At 42.6% G+C, this 16,035-nt stretch overlaps 1 protein-coding gene across 1 annotated transcript in view; it reads right to left on the bottom strand.

Annotated features, from left to right (window-relative positions):
* Positions 1-16,035, bottom strand: part of LOC148506665 (solute carrier family 22 member 13-like) — a 63,865-nt gene that overhangs the window by 8,431 nt on the left and 39,399 nt on the right. Inside the window, exons 5-8 of the mRNA XM_088446405.1 lie at positions 15,535-15,655; positions 13,921-14,015; positions 12,548-12,762; positions 7,727-7,835 (exon numbers count right to left, since the gene is read on the bottom strand). Coding sequence (XP_088302531.1) covers positions 7,727-7,835; positions 12,548-12,762; positions 13,921-14,015; positions 15,535-15,655 — 540 coding nt within the window. The remainder of the gene's footprint in view (positions 1-7,726; positions 7,836-12,547; positions 12,763-13,920; positions 14,016-15,534; positions 15,656-16,035) is intronic.

Genomic DNA, 16,035 nt, shown 5'->3' with positions numbered 1-16,035 from the left:
TCCCCCAACTCCAAATTACACCCCATCTCCAACACCATCTCCTGCACCATCTACATCGGGGGTTTTGCTACAACACTCTGATGGTATGTGTTTTGTAATTTATTTTTTTTTTGGTGGTGTAGTTATCCATTTTTTTAAAACATTTTTGGGCGTTGTTTTTTTGTTTAATTTCAGTATGGGTGTCACAATCATTGTGCAGTAATGCTGTTATTAAAAATTTTGAGCTTATGTTTTGTGCCTGGGCCTTTTTTTGTTTTGGGGAGCCCAAAAATGTATGCCTTTTTGGGTTTTTCTAAATTTTTGTTTTTGTTGTAAAAAATTATTACATTTGGAAAAGTATTTTATATTTAAAACAAACATGTCACAGAACTTGGCAAGGTGCTAGGAACCAGACTACCCTTGTTAATGTTGTGTACACTGTGTTTAAAATGTACTTAGATGTAACTTCATTAGGAAAAGTGATGTTTGCCATAGCAAACAAACACATTGTATTTTTGGATTATCAAGAACATTCTAGAAGTGAATACGTGCATTGTGTTTTAAGGATATGGCCATCATGACTTAAGAATACACCTCCCATTATTTTTTACAGCATCATAGGGGTTTTTGGCTTATGCCACATAGTTAGTTAGGGTTTCCAATTGTTTTTACACCATAAAAGTATCAACATATTAATAATGTTGTGTGGATGAAACTTTCAAACACACCCTAACATCATTGTGTTTAACCACTTTTTGGGACATTGACTAATGTGTAATGTTCAAATGTTGGTCATTTTTCATAAGTTTTTAAACTAAAAAAAAATGTTTCTGTCCACAGATCTAACCCACATCCTGGTGCAAATTAGGGAGGAGCTGAGAACAACAAGTGGCCATTTATTGGAGGCCTATTGCTGCCTCCAACGCATTGTGGGGAGTTTGGATCAATTTTAGTTTTTGTTTCTCATCTTTGTACATTTAAAAAATTATTATATTACAATAAAGTTTTTGTTGCAAAAACATTTGTCCTCTTTTTTTAACAAATTAAAGGGTGTAATTCAGCATTTCAAATACTTTGTGAACAAAGCTGGGTGCCTTTCCATAGTGTAACAAATTCAAAAATGTTTTGGTAAACCTTAAGAACATTTGCAGTAATGTTGTTTAAAAGTTTTGTTTGTGTTTGGCCTATATTATCCACCTCAAAATGGCTTTCCTAAAAAAAATGACAACAAACATTTTTTTTTTTAGGTAAAATTTTTTATTAACTAACAAACATGTTGCCAACAGGCTTTTACTCATAAAAAGCATTTAATCACAGAATCACACATAAAAAATGTCCACAGGGTTTTTCCAAATAAAATATCTGGCTTACTCAGACATAAAAAACAATAGTAAAAAACAAACAGAAAATTTTGACGGAAAAATACAACATAACAAAAGAAAAGGCAAATTAACTAAACATGTTGGAGTATATCTGGTCAAAATTAGTTAGTTATCCAAAAACAGTACAGGGTATTGCCAATGGGTTCCATTAGTTTTGCAGTTTTGGAAAGTGTTTTGATTTGGGTGGAAGAAAAAGAAAACTAAAAATTAGGTACACCTTAAAATACATTTGCTCAAAGTGTAAAAAACAAACTAAATATAAAAATTATTACCTAAAAAATCGAGAAACAACAGATATATGTCTGCCCCCCCCCGACAGCATCACAACACCTTCCTCCGGAGGGCCATCCTCGGGCAAGGCATCCTCTGGCTGCATGGGTACTCGACTCCTTATAGCAATGTTGTGTAAAATCCCACACAGGACCACAATGCGAGAAACCATATCCGGCGAGTACATGAGGGCACCACCAGAGTGATGGAGACACCGGAACCGGCCCTTTAAAAGGCCAATACAGCGCTCCACCACCTGCCTGGTGGCAGTAAACATGGCATTATATAGAGTTTGGGGCCCTGGTGTGGGATTCAAATAAGGAGTCAGCAGCCAGGGCGTGCAAGGATATCCACTGTCACCTGATGGAAATGGAACACCAAAAGATACATAAATTGACCATGAAAACATGTTGACACTATTACTATAGCTACATCCTTGATTTATACTTACCAAGAAGCCACGCGTCACCAGCTTGCAGTGTGCTTAATTTTGTCCAAATCCCTGAATGCTGGATCACGTACGCATTATGGCTGCAGCCTGGAAATTTGGCATTCAGGGAGAGGATCTGGAGGGAGGCATCACATAGCACCATTACATTGAGCGAATGGAAATGTTTTCGGTTCCTATATATTCTGTTCCCTGCATGCAGGGGGCTGAAGTGCTATGTGAGTGCCATCCACTACCCCTATGACATGTGGAAAGCCTGCAATCTCAAAAAACTTCTACATTACCACATCAAGGGCTTCCGTATCCAAAGGCATACTAATAAAATGTGCTATATGATTAAAGAATGCATCTAGCACATGCCTCAGGATCCATGAAAATGAGGGCTGGGAGAGTCCACTCACCAGCCCCACAGTGGTTTGGAAGAACCCTGAGGCGCAGAAATGTAACACCGCCAACAACTGTGTAAATGGTGAGATTGCTGTTGGAATGTGAATCTGACTTTCTAGATCATTCTTTATTATTGAAAGAGTGTCTAGGATAATATTTGGAGGCAGGCGATAAGTGGTTACTACCACATCTTCAGGCATTCCAAAAAGGGTGAAACGTGTTCTATATATCTTGGCCCTTGCATGCCGCCTATGCCTATGCCCAGGAGGAGGCTGAGGAAGGTTGGTGGGGGGCAACATGACCACTAGTAGCTGGCCCACTTCGCTCTGTACATTTTTAAAAAACAAAAAAAAAGTTTTTGAGAATGATTTTTGAATATTTGCCCCAAAATACTTAGCTTTATAATAATGGTGCATATTCTTACAGGGTCGGGTAGTGCCATCTTCAGGAATCCCTACAGGTGTATTTGGTGTACAGGTTTTTTTGGGGGGGAAGAAAAAGAAAATATATTTTTAAAAAACCACTATTACTACTATTATTGTTAAAACAAACCTTAACTTTTAAAATGGGCAATATTAATTTGTAAAAATTTTATTGTTTTTTCAAAATATTTTAAAACTGCATTATTAAATGTTAAACTGCAAAAAACACTTAATAATTAAAATAAACAAACTTTTAGGTTTGTATAAATACACTTACCTGATTCAAGTACAAAAAATGTAAAAAAAACAAGAAATTTTTCTTTAGAATAATGTACTTTTTTTGGGTTTAGATAACAAAAATAAAATAAAAAAAAACCTGCAGTAGGCTGGCACACTTACTGGAGGCTTCAAATAATGTTGGATTTTTGATCCACCAAAAGCACGGCCACCCAAACACACCAAGTAACCGGGTTTGGGAAATGTATGCCCCAAACAAAATTAGAAATAAAAAATCAACACAATCCAAAAAAAAAACCACCACCCAAAATAAAATCCCCAAAAAAAACCACCACCTAAAATAAAATCCCCCAAAAAAACACCACCCAAAAAAAAACCACCCAAACAAAAAAAAATAAAAATACCCAAAAAATAAGAAAGAAAAAACAACCACCCAAAAAAAAAACACTCAAACAACACACACAAGCACCACTCAAACAACTCCAAACAATGTAACCACTAGCAATCCCTTCCTGCACCACAAATCACTCCAACTACAACCCACAAGTAAGGGAACATTTGGCTTTGCCTTAAATAAGGCAAAAAAACCACAATTATCGATTCATGCAGGCAAGGTGTGCATTGTACGTAGGCAAATAGGGATGCACGGGTAACCAATCCAGGGATGCGCTCACATCTAGCCCAACCCATGCAGTGATTACGGAATGCAGGAAAGGTGTGCATTGTATTTAGGCAAATAAGGATGCATGGGTAACCAATCCAGGGATGCGCTCACATCTAGCCCAACCCACGCAGTGATTACAGAATGCAGGAAAGGTGTGCATTGTATTTAGGCAAATAAGGATGCACGGGTAACCAATCCAGGGATGCGCTCACATCTATAAAAAAGGCTGCACAAGCAGTATTCTTCATGCTCTCTCACATGTTTGAAAAATGTCAAGCGAGGAGCATGGTGAGCAGAGGCCAACTGAGGCAGGTAAGTGCGAATCACATTTTTTAAACAACACAAGAACAGTTCATATTTCCACAAATATACTTTTTTTATTTTATCTAATTTTAAAAATGTTGTAGGTGCTGGGAATCCAAATTCTCCACTAGAGCAGGAGGAGGCGGGCCCAAGCAGGCCAAGAACAAGAAACCCTCCGTTTTCACGGATCGAGCTTGAGATATTGGTGACCATGACAATGGATAACCTTGTCCATGCCCCAAGAAATATGGGGGCTGGAGCCAAAGACAGGATTTGGGAGGAGATATCCAAGGCTGTTAATGCTGTGGGGACAACCCACAGAACCATGAAAGTTGTTAAAAAATGGTAAGAAAATGATATTGAGAGTGTACTGAAGTCAAAAGCGAGATCTTATTTTAGAAAACTAACCCTTAAAAAATGCAAAATCACATTGACAGCTGGACTGATTTTAAGTACCAACTGAAGAGGAAGCTACGGAGTAGGGTGGACCATGCTGCGGGGACAGGTGGTGGTCCCATCCCTGAGGAGCTGGCCTTGACGAGGTTGGAGACGTTGGCTCAGGGATGTGTGACGGAAGAGGAGATAGTCGGCGTGTTGACTATGGAAACTGACATGGCCGACTTCAATGCTCCACATGTGCAAGAATGTAAATATTTTGAAGACTCAAAAAAGTATAAAGCTAAAACATGTATGTGTTTTTTTGACATGAAAAATACTAATGTTTTTTTTTTTCGTTTTTTTCCAGACTCAGAGGAGGTAGTGCCTTCTCCTGAGGTCAGGTCTGGGTCCAGCACAGATGGAGACTCTGCAGGGGAGGATCCAAGTACTCCATCTGGGGACCCTGTGGAGTCTACTCCAGGGCAACCATCAGACCGAGCAGTGCCTCTCCTCACCAGGTTGGTCTCCCAAACTCAGGAGAACAGATGTGTTCTTCTGAGGATGGAGACCACTCTGGTGAGGGTGGCAATGGCCCTGGAGACCATTGCTGGGGCCCTAGATCGTTTGGCCAATACCCAGGAGCAGGCAAACCCACCTGCCATGATGGAGCGAGACTCCCTTCCTCCCAGGACCACCACCTCTGGCAGCCCAACAGCCACCCCCGCAAGTATGGAGATCCCTATGCCTAGGCCAGAGGAAATCCCATCTACCTCTGGCCAGGCCAGTCGGCGTGTTACACGCCAGTTGGCTGTCCGTAGCTTACCTCTTCCTTCGAGCCGGCCCAAACGACAAAAGTCGCCCTGGATATCTCCTCCTTCACCTGTTGTCCAGTCCCCATATTTCTTGTCACCAATGTCTCAAGCTCTTTTATTTTATTTTATTTTTTAATATTTAAATTATATGCAAAAGTTGCCCTAACAATTGTTAGTTAAATTGTGCTGAAAGGCGAATTTCAAAAAAATAAAAAAATTTTGTTCAAAAATGTCTATATTTAACTATATCAATGTATACAAGGTTTAAAAAGTATGGTATCTGAAAAGGCTGCTACGCAAAACACAATGCTAGATATTTAAAAAACTGTTTTAAAAAAATAAGTTAAAAAAGCACAAATAAACATTTGTGTTACGAATTCCCTAATGCACACGCAAGTGAAAACAGTTACAAGGTAATTAGCAGTGTTAATAGTTACAATGCAGCAATCTGAGCTGCTTTGGTTTGTGTGGGTCCAAATAGAAACATCGCAAGTAACATCGGATTAACGATTGTACTGTTGTGGCTTACGGACTCTTCTCGCCTACCTTAGCCTGGACGATCATCCTGTTCGTAGAGTGACGTTTTCATGCATACGCAATTCTTGGTCATATGAAGCAGATAATTTATGCACTCCCCTAAAAAGAACGCCTCCGTTTGCAGACCACCACCCCCGTATACTCCCACAAACGGTCTTTCCTGTCACTCAACTTTAGCTATCCACTTCCGTGTCGGAATTCCTACTACCGACAGTATTTTTCATCGGTAGAGCTCGTACGCACATGCGCACAGCTAGCCGTGCGCAGGCGCAGAAAGAAAAACATTGGATGCGTGCGGCCGCTACGACCCACTCTGAATGAGGTCCACTGTATATAGAGCAATGCAAAGACACACACACACAGGACCTCATTCAGAGTCGGTCGTAAGCGGCCGCTCGGTCGTACGCTTAACGACTGAGAAACTGAAAAAGGAAGCAATCGCACGGCCGGTTGGTCGCAACCAAAGTGACGCCCATACGTGAACAATGCACCTCCTCTAGCTAGCGAGTGATGGCAGTTAGCGATCGAGTCAATCGTTGTCAGTCGCTGTATGTTCATTTTCTTCTGATGGTTGCGGCCGCTTGTGTTGTGTGCAAATTACACCAAAAATTGAAAAAACCCGCATAGAATAAGCCATCCCCATGAAATTTATTTATTCTTATTATTCGCTAATGCAAACGCAACTGAATCAATTACAAGCCAATTAGTAGTGTTATTAGCAACAACAAACGATTGTTAGCTGCTTGCATTGTGTGGCACAAAATAGAAACATCAAACATAACTTCAGTCACATTCCATAGTATCGATTGTACTCTGGGGCTTGAGAGAGCACATACCCAACCTCAAGCTGTACGATCATCCAGGCCTCTAACCTGCTCGCAGAGTGACGTTTTACTACTTCCGGCCTTCTATGTCGGTCGTAGCAGGAAATTTATGTACGCCCCTGAAAACGGTGAGGAACGCCTGCGTTTTTAGACCACCACCCCCATCAACACCCACAAACTGCTTTTCATGTCAATCAACTCTTGGAAGCCACTTCCTGCTTGTAAGCCGTACGATCAACAGCATTTTGGATAGCAAGGTCTCGTACGCACATGCGCACAACTAATCGTACGCATGTGTGGTTTGGAAACATCGGATGCGTACGACCGACTCTGAATGAGATCCAGTGTGTATATAGAGCAATGCAAAGACACACACACACTGTATATAGAGCAATGCAAAGACACACACACACTGTATATAGAGAGCAATGCAAAGACACACACTGTATATTTATAGAGCATTGCAAAGACAAACACACACACTGTATATAGAGCAATGCAAAGAGTCGGCAATCTGGATGGCTTGAAATGACCAAAACAAATCCCATTGTATATAATCAACATTTCAGAACTATATTATAAGTTCTTTCATCAGGTACTTATAATATAGTCCTGAAATGTTTTGCATTGCTACATTGTCATATCCACTGAGGAGAGGTAATTGGTGGGCACCGGATGCCATTGTTTACATATAGTTAGCCTTGGAGTTCCAGGAGAGGGGGAGAAAGGTAGAGAGAGATAGAAGTTTGGAGGAGTCAGCACCACTGTGATTGTCAACTGGGATATTGGGGTCACCCAGGATAAGGCAGGGAATGTCTGATGAGAGGAAATGGGGGAGCAACTGTACGCAGCAAAATTATCAACGAATTGAGAGATGGGACCAAGGGTACAGTAGATACCTATGACTCAAATGTGAACTGGGTGGAAAAAGAATCCTAACTACTTATGGAAAGATCGTTTTTTGAGGGAACCCTCTGATATGGGGATACTAGGACAAAATATTGGGGAAAGTTGTAAATATTCCCTGAATATTCATTTTCTTCACTGACTTGTAGTGTATGTATTTTATTGCAAATAACTCACCTGATGACTGTGGGAAATAACTCTGCTGCATAGATATAACAAATAGAAAATGAGGCTGCAATTGCAAATTTCCCAATAACTGCAAGCACTGTTATTACAACAGGTAACGCTAGACAGGAAGGTAAAAAAAAATAGAGTAAATTATTTTTCAATTCTACAACATTGCAGTTGCATTTAAAGGTAACACATGAAATTATGATTTATTGTTCCCCAGTACCCCTATGGGCCAGTCCGACCCCATATACATTAACTGTTGAACTTGTTCTACCAAAAGATACAGGAAAAATTTCACTCCATCAGATTCAGGGCCTAATTCAGACCCGCTCGCGAACACTGAGGAGGCGGCTCCGTCGTGCGCATTGGCGAGACCCGAATAACGATGGCCAAGCCGTCGTTATTGGTCACGCACCAAAGGGGGCGTGCTGTCGATGGTGATTGACAGCACGCCCCCTTTGGTGGGCGTGCTGGGGGCGTGGCTGCCCAGACGGAGGCGTTCCCATGGGAATGCCTACCGTCTGGGCCGGCCCCACTGACATCACTAGTGATGTCAGTGGGAGTGCTTTTGGCTCTGATAGAGCCAACAGAACTCCAGGGCTTGCGGCAGCGAGACCCTACCGCAAGGGTCTCGTCGCAAGCCCGATGGTCGCGATGGTCTTGACCATCGCGACCATCATTTTGGCTGCTCGCTATAGCTGTGGGTGGTCACCCACAGCTATGCAAGCGGCCAGGAGGCCGCTCCAAAAGGTAGGAGGGACGGCCCTGATTCAGAGCGAGCTCTCTGTCAGAGCGTCCGGCTGAATCAGGGCCTCAGTCCCAGGATCATAGAGATATATACTGAAGAGCCAAAAGTCATGGGATAGCAGGATGTATGCATTAATTGTAATCTAACATCTCGTTAGTTAGTTTGAACACCGGCTAGCCTACTCATGGTAAGGCAATGTGAATTATAGGAGTTCGGATCGTGCACGATAGTGGGTGCCCGATGGATGAGACATTCCATTTACAAAGTTGTGCGGACATTCAAATACTTTGATCTATGGTGTCACGTGTGTGCTGGGAATAGCTCATGGAAGGCATTACCACCTACCGTGGATAGCGCAGTGGTTGACCACGGGTGCTTAATGATCCTGACCAGTGACTTCTGGCCAGAATTGTCTGTGGTCAAAAAATAAGCGACACTGGCTCAAATCACATCCACATTCAATGCAGGAGGTACCAGATACATGTCTAGCAGGTCAGTGCAGAGTTCTTTAGCTTCCATGGGATATGGGAGCAGAAAGCCCACCAGAGTGCCCCTGTTAACACTAAAACACCTGACACAGTGCCTCGCCTGGGCTCGTAACATTGCTAATTGGACCCTAGAAAACTGTCAACATGTGGAACGGTGCGATGAGCCACAGTTCCAGTTGTTACGGGCTGATAATAGGGTTTGGGTGTGGTGCAGACCCCATGAGGTCATGGACCCCAGTTGTCAACAAGGCAGCATGCAGGCTGGTGGTGGTTCCATAATGGTGTGGGGTGTGATCATGAGGCATGGGTTGGGTCTGCTGGTCTGCCTGAACATGTCATTGACCAGTAACCACTACGTTACATTGATTGATGACCATTTGCAGCCATTCATGGATTTCAAGAGGAGAATTCTGGAGAGTTCCGACATTAACCCAATTGAGCAATTATGACGTGGTGGAGAGGTCCATTCGCACCCAAGATCCTGCACCTACAAATTTCAGGGAGCTGTGAGAAGCTATCCAGACGGCATGGGTCAACTTCTCTCAAGATGTCTTCAGTCCACATGTGGAATCGATGCCACGTCGAGTTGCTGCACTTCGCCGATCTAGAGGGGGTCCTACATGATATCAGGCATCTATCGTATGACTTTTGGCATTTCAGTGTACTTCCTATCATTTGTTGTTACTGCATATTGAGAGGGTGAATCACTGTTGTTGAATTGCAAAGTACAAAAATAAAAACGTAAAAATATTCTTAGAGGGTATAATATCCAATTAAAATCCTGATAACCATATATAAACCATTTATTATGATAAATGGCTATTCATTTGTTAATATTCAAATGTATCTCTTCGTGCTTTATAACGTCACATGAACAGTTACAGAACACCAAGAAAAGAATAAGCCCTAGTCAAGAACTCACATATTCACCTGACTGCTACTACAACGCAATCAGGCCCTGAAGAAGTGTGTAGGAGCAGAGAGGTTCTGCACCTGGCAGTACCGTACAGCACTGGACACAGATGTCCTAGAAGATGTTGCACTCTCACAGAGATGATGCCCAATCCAGTTTTCAGATTTCTTGTCCTTGAGCTGAGTGTTGTTATAGCATAAATTGTGCATATTCCAAAAATTGTCACCCTTTTAGAATATGTTTTTTTTTTTAAATGTAGTTGACATAGGGTCAATAACTTACTGCAAAATGATCACATGCACTAGATTTATGTTATGTCTATTGAACTACCTTGCACATACATGGAACTGTGGGTTTGTGGACCCAGAAGTGAGTGTTCCTGCAGGGCCATAGCAGGGCTAGTATATTGCACCCTCAGGGGAGTACGGCAGCAGGAACCAGGAAGAAGCCACCTATTTTTAGTTATCACCGCTTTTAGTTATTACTGGTGGATTTGATTGTTGTGCCAGGGGAGATAGATCCAATTTTGTTATCTGTTTAGGTGGAAGGATCATGTTCCCCAACAGTAATAATCAGGGCCTTGATTAAGGGGGGGGGCGACAGAGGGCAGTCGTCCCTGGGCCCCCACACACGGAGGGGCCTCCACACAGGGTCAGTGTAACCCTGCCGAGAACAGATGTCCAATGACACCTGTTTCCGGATTGAGGCTCACTGCCGCGGTCTGATGTTACTGTATGTAGCAGCACAGTCAGTGCAGAGCGGCTCCCGTGCCCTCTCATCGGCGTCACGTGACACATTATGTCCGTGACGCTGATGAGAGGAGTGAGGACTAGGAAGCAGCTCTGCCAGGTGGTCCCGCCCACACGATGTCACTGAGGTAATCCTGGCCATACACGGTCCGATGCACCCTGTAGTGCGACTGCCGATCCATCAGCAGATGGATCGTGCTGTCACTGCAGGCATTTGTGCGGTTTTCCTGCAGACCGCACGATCTGCCGACTCCCCGCTCCATCATTTGAATGGGATCGTACATCACATCCCAGGTCAGATGGTTTTGCAGGAAGACCTGAGGATGCGATGTACAACCCCGCGGGAGCGCGCAGCACGATATCAGGTACGATATCGTGCCCATACACGGCACGATATAGCACTTATATCATGCCGATCCGTAGGATCGGCACTTATATCGTGCCGCGTATTGCCACCTTAAGTCAGTTGCGCCGGCGGAGCAATAGCCTCTGTATGGTTTGGGGGTGGGAGGCTCAGGGTGGCTTGGGGTAGGGAGAAGGGGGGGTGCTCCATGTGGCTTGAAGGGGGCCCCCACAATTTAGTTGCCCTGGGGCTCCCACAAGCCTTAATCCAGCCCTGGTATTAATGATATGAGTCTCTTGTCAAATTGGTGTTGGAAGATTGGGCTATCAATGCACCTTTATACTAAACAAGTTCATGCATGCAACCTGTCTTCATTTCAGCAACAATTCTATTAGAAAATATCCTTAAAAGACCCGCACTATTATCAGCAGAGCAAAGCAAATCAATTAGATATTAAGGAAAATGAGCTATTTTATTAAACTGAGAATGTTTGTGTATAATGTTGAACAGCTATAATGAAGAAAGGGTCGAAGACCATAGGAAAAACATTTTTAAAAATTACCTTTTCTGAAGCAGGTGCACCTCATCATGTCACTCTCATCATTATGTTTTTATTTTTAAAGTAATTAGCATCATAAGCCAATAAAAAGTGATTCTACAACACTATAGAGTACAGTCATTTTTTTTTTATTGATTTCAAGTTGATCTAAATCGATGTTGTATTTCTAGGGCTAAATCACACATTTACAAACACTTAGAAAAATAAATAAAAATTATTAGTTAATAAATGTGCGATTTAGCCCTAGAAACATAACACCAATTTAAATAATTTTGAAATCTATTAATATTGATTAAAAAAATCGAATCAAATTAGCCTTTCGTAAATTTATCCCCATGTGTCAAAATCATTTGAGAGCAGTGCCCTTAATGTACCTGTGAATGCCTATTTTGTTTTCACAAAAAGTGCTGATTGTAACATAATGACAGAAACTTGCTGCTGCAGTTTATGATGACATTATTATAATGTCTAATGTACTAATAGAGTTCTTCCTGTCTCCATCCTGACATCTAGAATAGCAGCACCTGAATGGGCTACAATGGGATCCAATCATTATATCAACAGTTGGGATGACGGCACTTATATTGCCGACGCCAGAACGCTGACACCCGTCAGAATCCCGGCGCCAGCATCCCGAATGTAAGTACTGGGGTTAGAGGGAGGGTTAGGATTAGGCACTAAGGGGGGAGTGTTAGGTTTAGGGTGTGGGAGGGAAGTTAGGGTTAGGCACAAGGGGGGAGGTTAGGTTTAGGCAGCGGGGAGGGAGGGTTAGGGTACTGAACAACAAGTGTCGGTATCCTAACCCTGTCGAGATGCCGGTGTTGGGATTTTGACCGCCGGTATCCTGAGCGCCAGGATCTCTTACCCAATCCGGCTACAATATTGTCCATGTAAACATTGGGAGGTTACATGTGGATGAGTTCATAGCAGAGCATTGTTTCTTTACTTTAAGTATCACATTTTATGGCTTGAAAGTAAAACAAGATGCTTTGAAAAGCTTTTAAATACAGTACTTGTCATCACTTACTTTTTGGTATTGCAGTAATAACAAGACAGACAATCCCGCCCAGTAAGAGACACATAGATTGACTTAATTTCCGTCCACAGATCTGCACTATGAACATGGATCCAAGTCGAGCAGGAATTTCTACTGCTCCAAATATGAGTTGGGTGAGATAAATGTCCAGCCCAAAGCTCCCGACATTCAAACTTAGACCATAATAGACCAGGCTGTTCACAAACCTACAACCAGATCACAACAGTTATTCTATCTAACAATAAAAATAATAATAATAATGTATGAGAATATGCATTAGAGAATATACGAATGGAGAATTAAATATAAACTAATGAATATTTTTTCAAAAATGTAGAAAATAACGAAGTAAGTATATTTAGGGGGAATTCAATTAGCCCAAAGGCTGTTAATGGGTGAAAAGACCCCGTTAATGCATAGGTCCATGAACTTTTCATGGAATCTGTGTGTTAACGCCCATTAACACATTAATTTAATGAGCGTTAAAAAGGGTCTTAAGGGAAATGGGGGCTCCAAATGAATAGCCCCAGGCATTAAAGCCAGAGGCTATCACCCTTTTTCACACCCGTTAAATTAACAGGTCTAATTGAATATCCCCCTTAGTATAGGAAATAATGCAGTAGCAATGCATTGGGATCCATCTACACAAACATTATGCAATTTGCAAAAATATGTTAGATCTCGGCATGGCGGTGTAGCTTGAAGTGTGAGCTATAGGAGTAGTAACACTAAGGCTGATTCTGAGTAACACACTAAGTGGCCATAGTTGCAGGCAGCCACGGAAGTCTGATTTACTACCTTATGCTATGCGAGAATCCATAGGGCTAATGCGGGGTTTCATGCATGTGCAAGTGGGACCCGTGATGCAGCCACAATAGTCATCATTAGTGTTGGCACTTGTGCCAGCACCATGCTAGGTGCATCAGATCTGTGATAAACAGGCATCCCAAAAGAGGGGGAGGTTCCGTGCACTCGCTTTGTCACCGCCCATTTGCGGTTCCAAAGCATCCAATTTCACAGAAAGACAGAACCGGCCAAGTTCTGCATGACTCAGAACAGGACGAACAAATGCAAAACTGTGTAAAGTTGCTTCCATACACAGAGATCTGTCCATATCAGAATAAGCCCCTAAATGTGCCAACAGCCACAGATCATGATGCTCTATATAATGGAAGGACTAAAATATGCATCAATCTTTTAAAAAAAAAGAAAATCTGATTTTTCTCTTGTCCTCCGGTTCTGAGTCATAAGAAACTTGTCTGGATCTGTTGGGGCCATGATTACTGACTGCTTCATGTCAGTAATCATGGCCCCAACAGTCCCTGCAAGTGTTACATTTATTTTCCACTGGACATGGGACTTACCACACATAACTCATAACAAGTGTTATTTTTCTGAGATTCGGCATCCTGAAAAGATCAATCATAGTTGCAGATTTGGTTCTTTTCTGTTCTTGTAGCTTAGAAAGAGAAACAATAAGCAGGATTACTACCGAGCCATCTGTCTTCTCCTGTACTATAAGATTGGTAACCATGGGAGACATTCATTATGAAGCAAACTGTACGATTTCCAGGAACATGGAGCTCGTGCTGTAACCATCGGTGGCTTTGACAAAACACTGGATAATAAATCTACCCCTAAGGCTGCACAACTTGTAATTGTACGGAGTTTACATCCAATTTCCCTTGAGGCCAGAACATACGATATTGAGCGTCTAATATCGCATACAACCGAACAATATATTGTATCGTTTGATTATATACGATTTATCGCTGCTCCTGTACACACTACAATGAATACAGGCAACATATGATGTCAAAATTGGCCAAATCGGACCGACATACTGTCTGGTCGTCCGGTTGGCTGTACACACTACACGATTGGCACTAATTGCATGCAATATCTTCAATGTTGGCCGTGCAGCACGGCAGACCAAAAGACGTCGCATACGACCCGCGGGAGCGCGCAATAGTGCGTATGCACTACCCGATATGCACTATTTGTCATGCCGATATAGCAAATCGTGATGATATCGGCCAGGTGTGTAGCCGGTCTACAACCCAAATATGGCCAGTCACGATGGCTCCATTACACCCCTCTGTTACCTCCTAGGAATGGCCATTATAATTATCAGACCATGTGTCTGATTCTGTACTGTGAGGAGGTGCGCAAACAATCAGGACATATGTGCGGTGTGGCTTGGACGCATACGCAGATTTATAACATATGCCATTTATGTCCACCTTTGAATTAGGCCTTAGATATGGATGAAAATTATAAAAAACATGTGAGTCAATTCAATTGTGGGCGATGCTGGCGAGTACATGTGCATATGCCGCTTGCGTACGGTAGCCCGAGACTGCAGACTTTAGTACACAGCCTCTCAGGGCTGCCAACAAAATCTGTGATTTTGGGGTGAAATTGGGTATTGTGCACAATTTGATTGACCCCAATGATTGAAAGTCTTCTACAGTACTTTGACCAAACCAAAGAAACTATGGACATGAGTCTGGGTCATAGTAATGCAGTCTCAATTCCGGCCACCTCCTGTGATCGGAAGTTCTAAGCGAAAATTTGTCCGTATTCTATATTTTAGATGCATCTATGCAACAGCACCGCCCCCAGCCTTCCAGCCGCAATACCAGTAACGGCACTTACACCTATACCATGTGGTGCAATAGGTCGTAACCCTGACTGCATGCCAAAGACGAGCCCCGTAGCTGCCCAGTTGGCAACCTATAACTCCCATTCAGCCGTCAGTGAGAAGCAACCGAGATGTGTTCAACTATTATAATAATTGTAGTTGCTGTGACACTTGCACAGTTTGCTAATAGGTGCAAGATGTGGCCACTTGCAGGCTTGGGTTTGGCAGAGTCAGGCCCTATGTTTTTGTAAAACATTCCACTAATACACCTGGCTGGCACGCCACAGTATATTTTTCCTCAGTGACTCGATAGACAGACAGGGGCTCATGTTACCTGTGATAGTAATTCCTCTGATAACTTCTGTTTATTGAAAGTTGCAGCTTTTTGGAGGAGGTTTTTGGCACGTTCATATTTTCCTTTGGTTAAAAGCCACCTTGGTGATTCTGGGAGAACCCTGTATAAAGACAGCATAGTAGTAGATATATTATATAACCTGAGTACATAAAAGTAGTTTATACTTTAGCCATATTTGTCTATTATGATCATGATTTTTGGTGAGCCAGGGGGTCTCTGGAGCTGGGAGCTGCGGAAGGGACTGCCACCATCACTGGTACTGCTAGAAGGGCCGGCCAGCCGGCGGGGAGTGCTGCCAGTAATGCTGGACAGGAGATGGAGACAGTGAAGTCAGTGTACCCTATGTTCTAAACTTGAACCTAAACTTTATAATGCAGAGGGTTTGAATATCCAACAAAGTTACTGACAGGCAGTTATATAGTGCGCAAAGGACCTGGGTATTGTATCCGTCACATGAATGCTGATGCTTAGAAGTAATAT

This window comes from Taudactylus pleione, unplaced genomic scaffold, assembly GCF_031769625.1.
Source record: "Taudactylus pleione unplaced genomic scaffold, aTauple2 ptg000398l, whole genome shotgun sequence".
Taxonomy (NCBI): Eukaryota; Metazoa; Chordata; class Amphibia; order Anura; family Myobatrachidae; genus Taudactylus; species Taudactylus pleione.
Note: the sequence above shows the minus strand (reverse complement) of the source record. Positions and strands in the feature narration are given on the sequence as shown.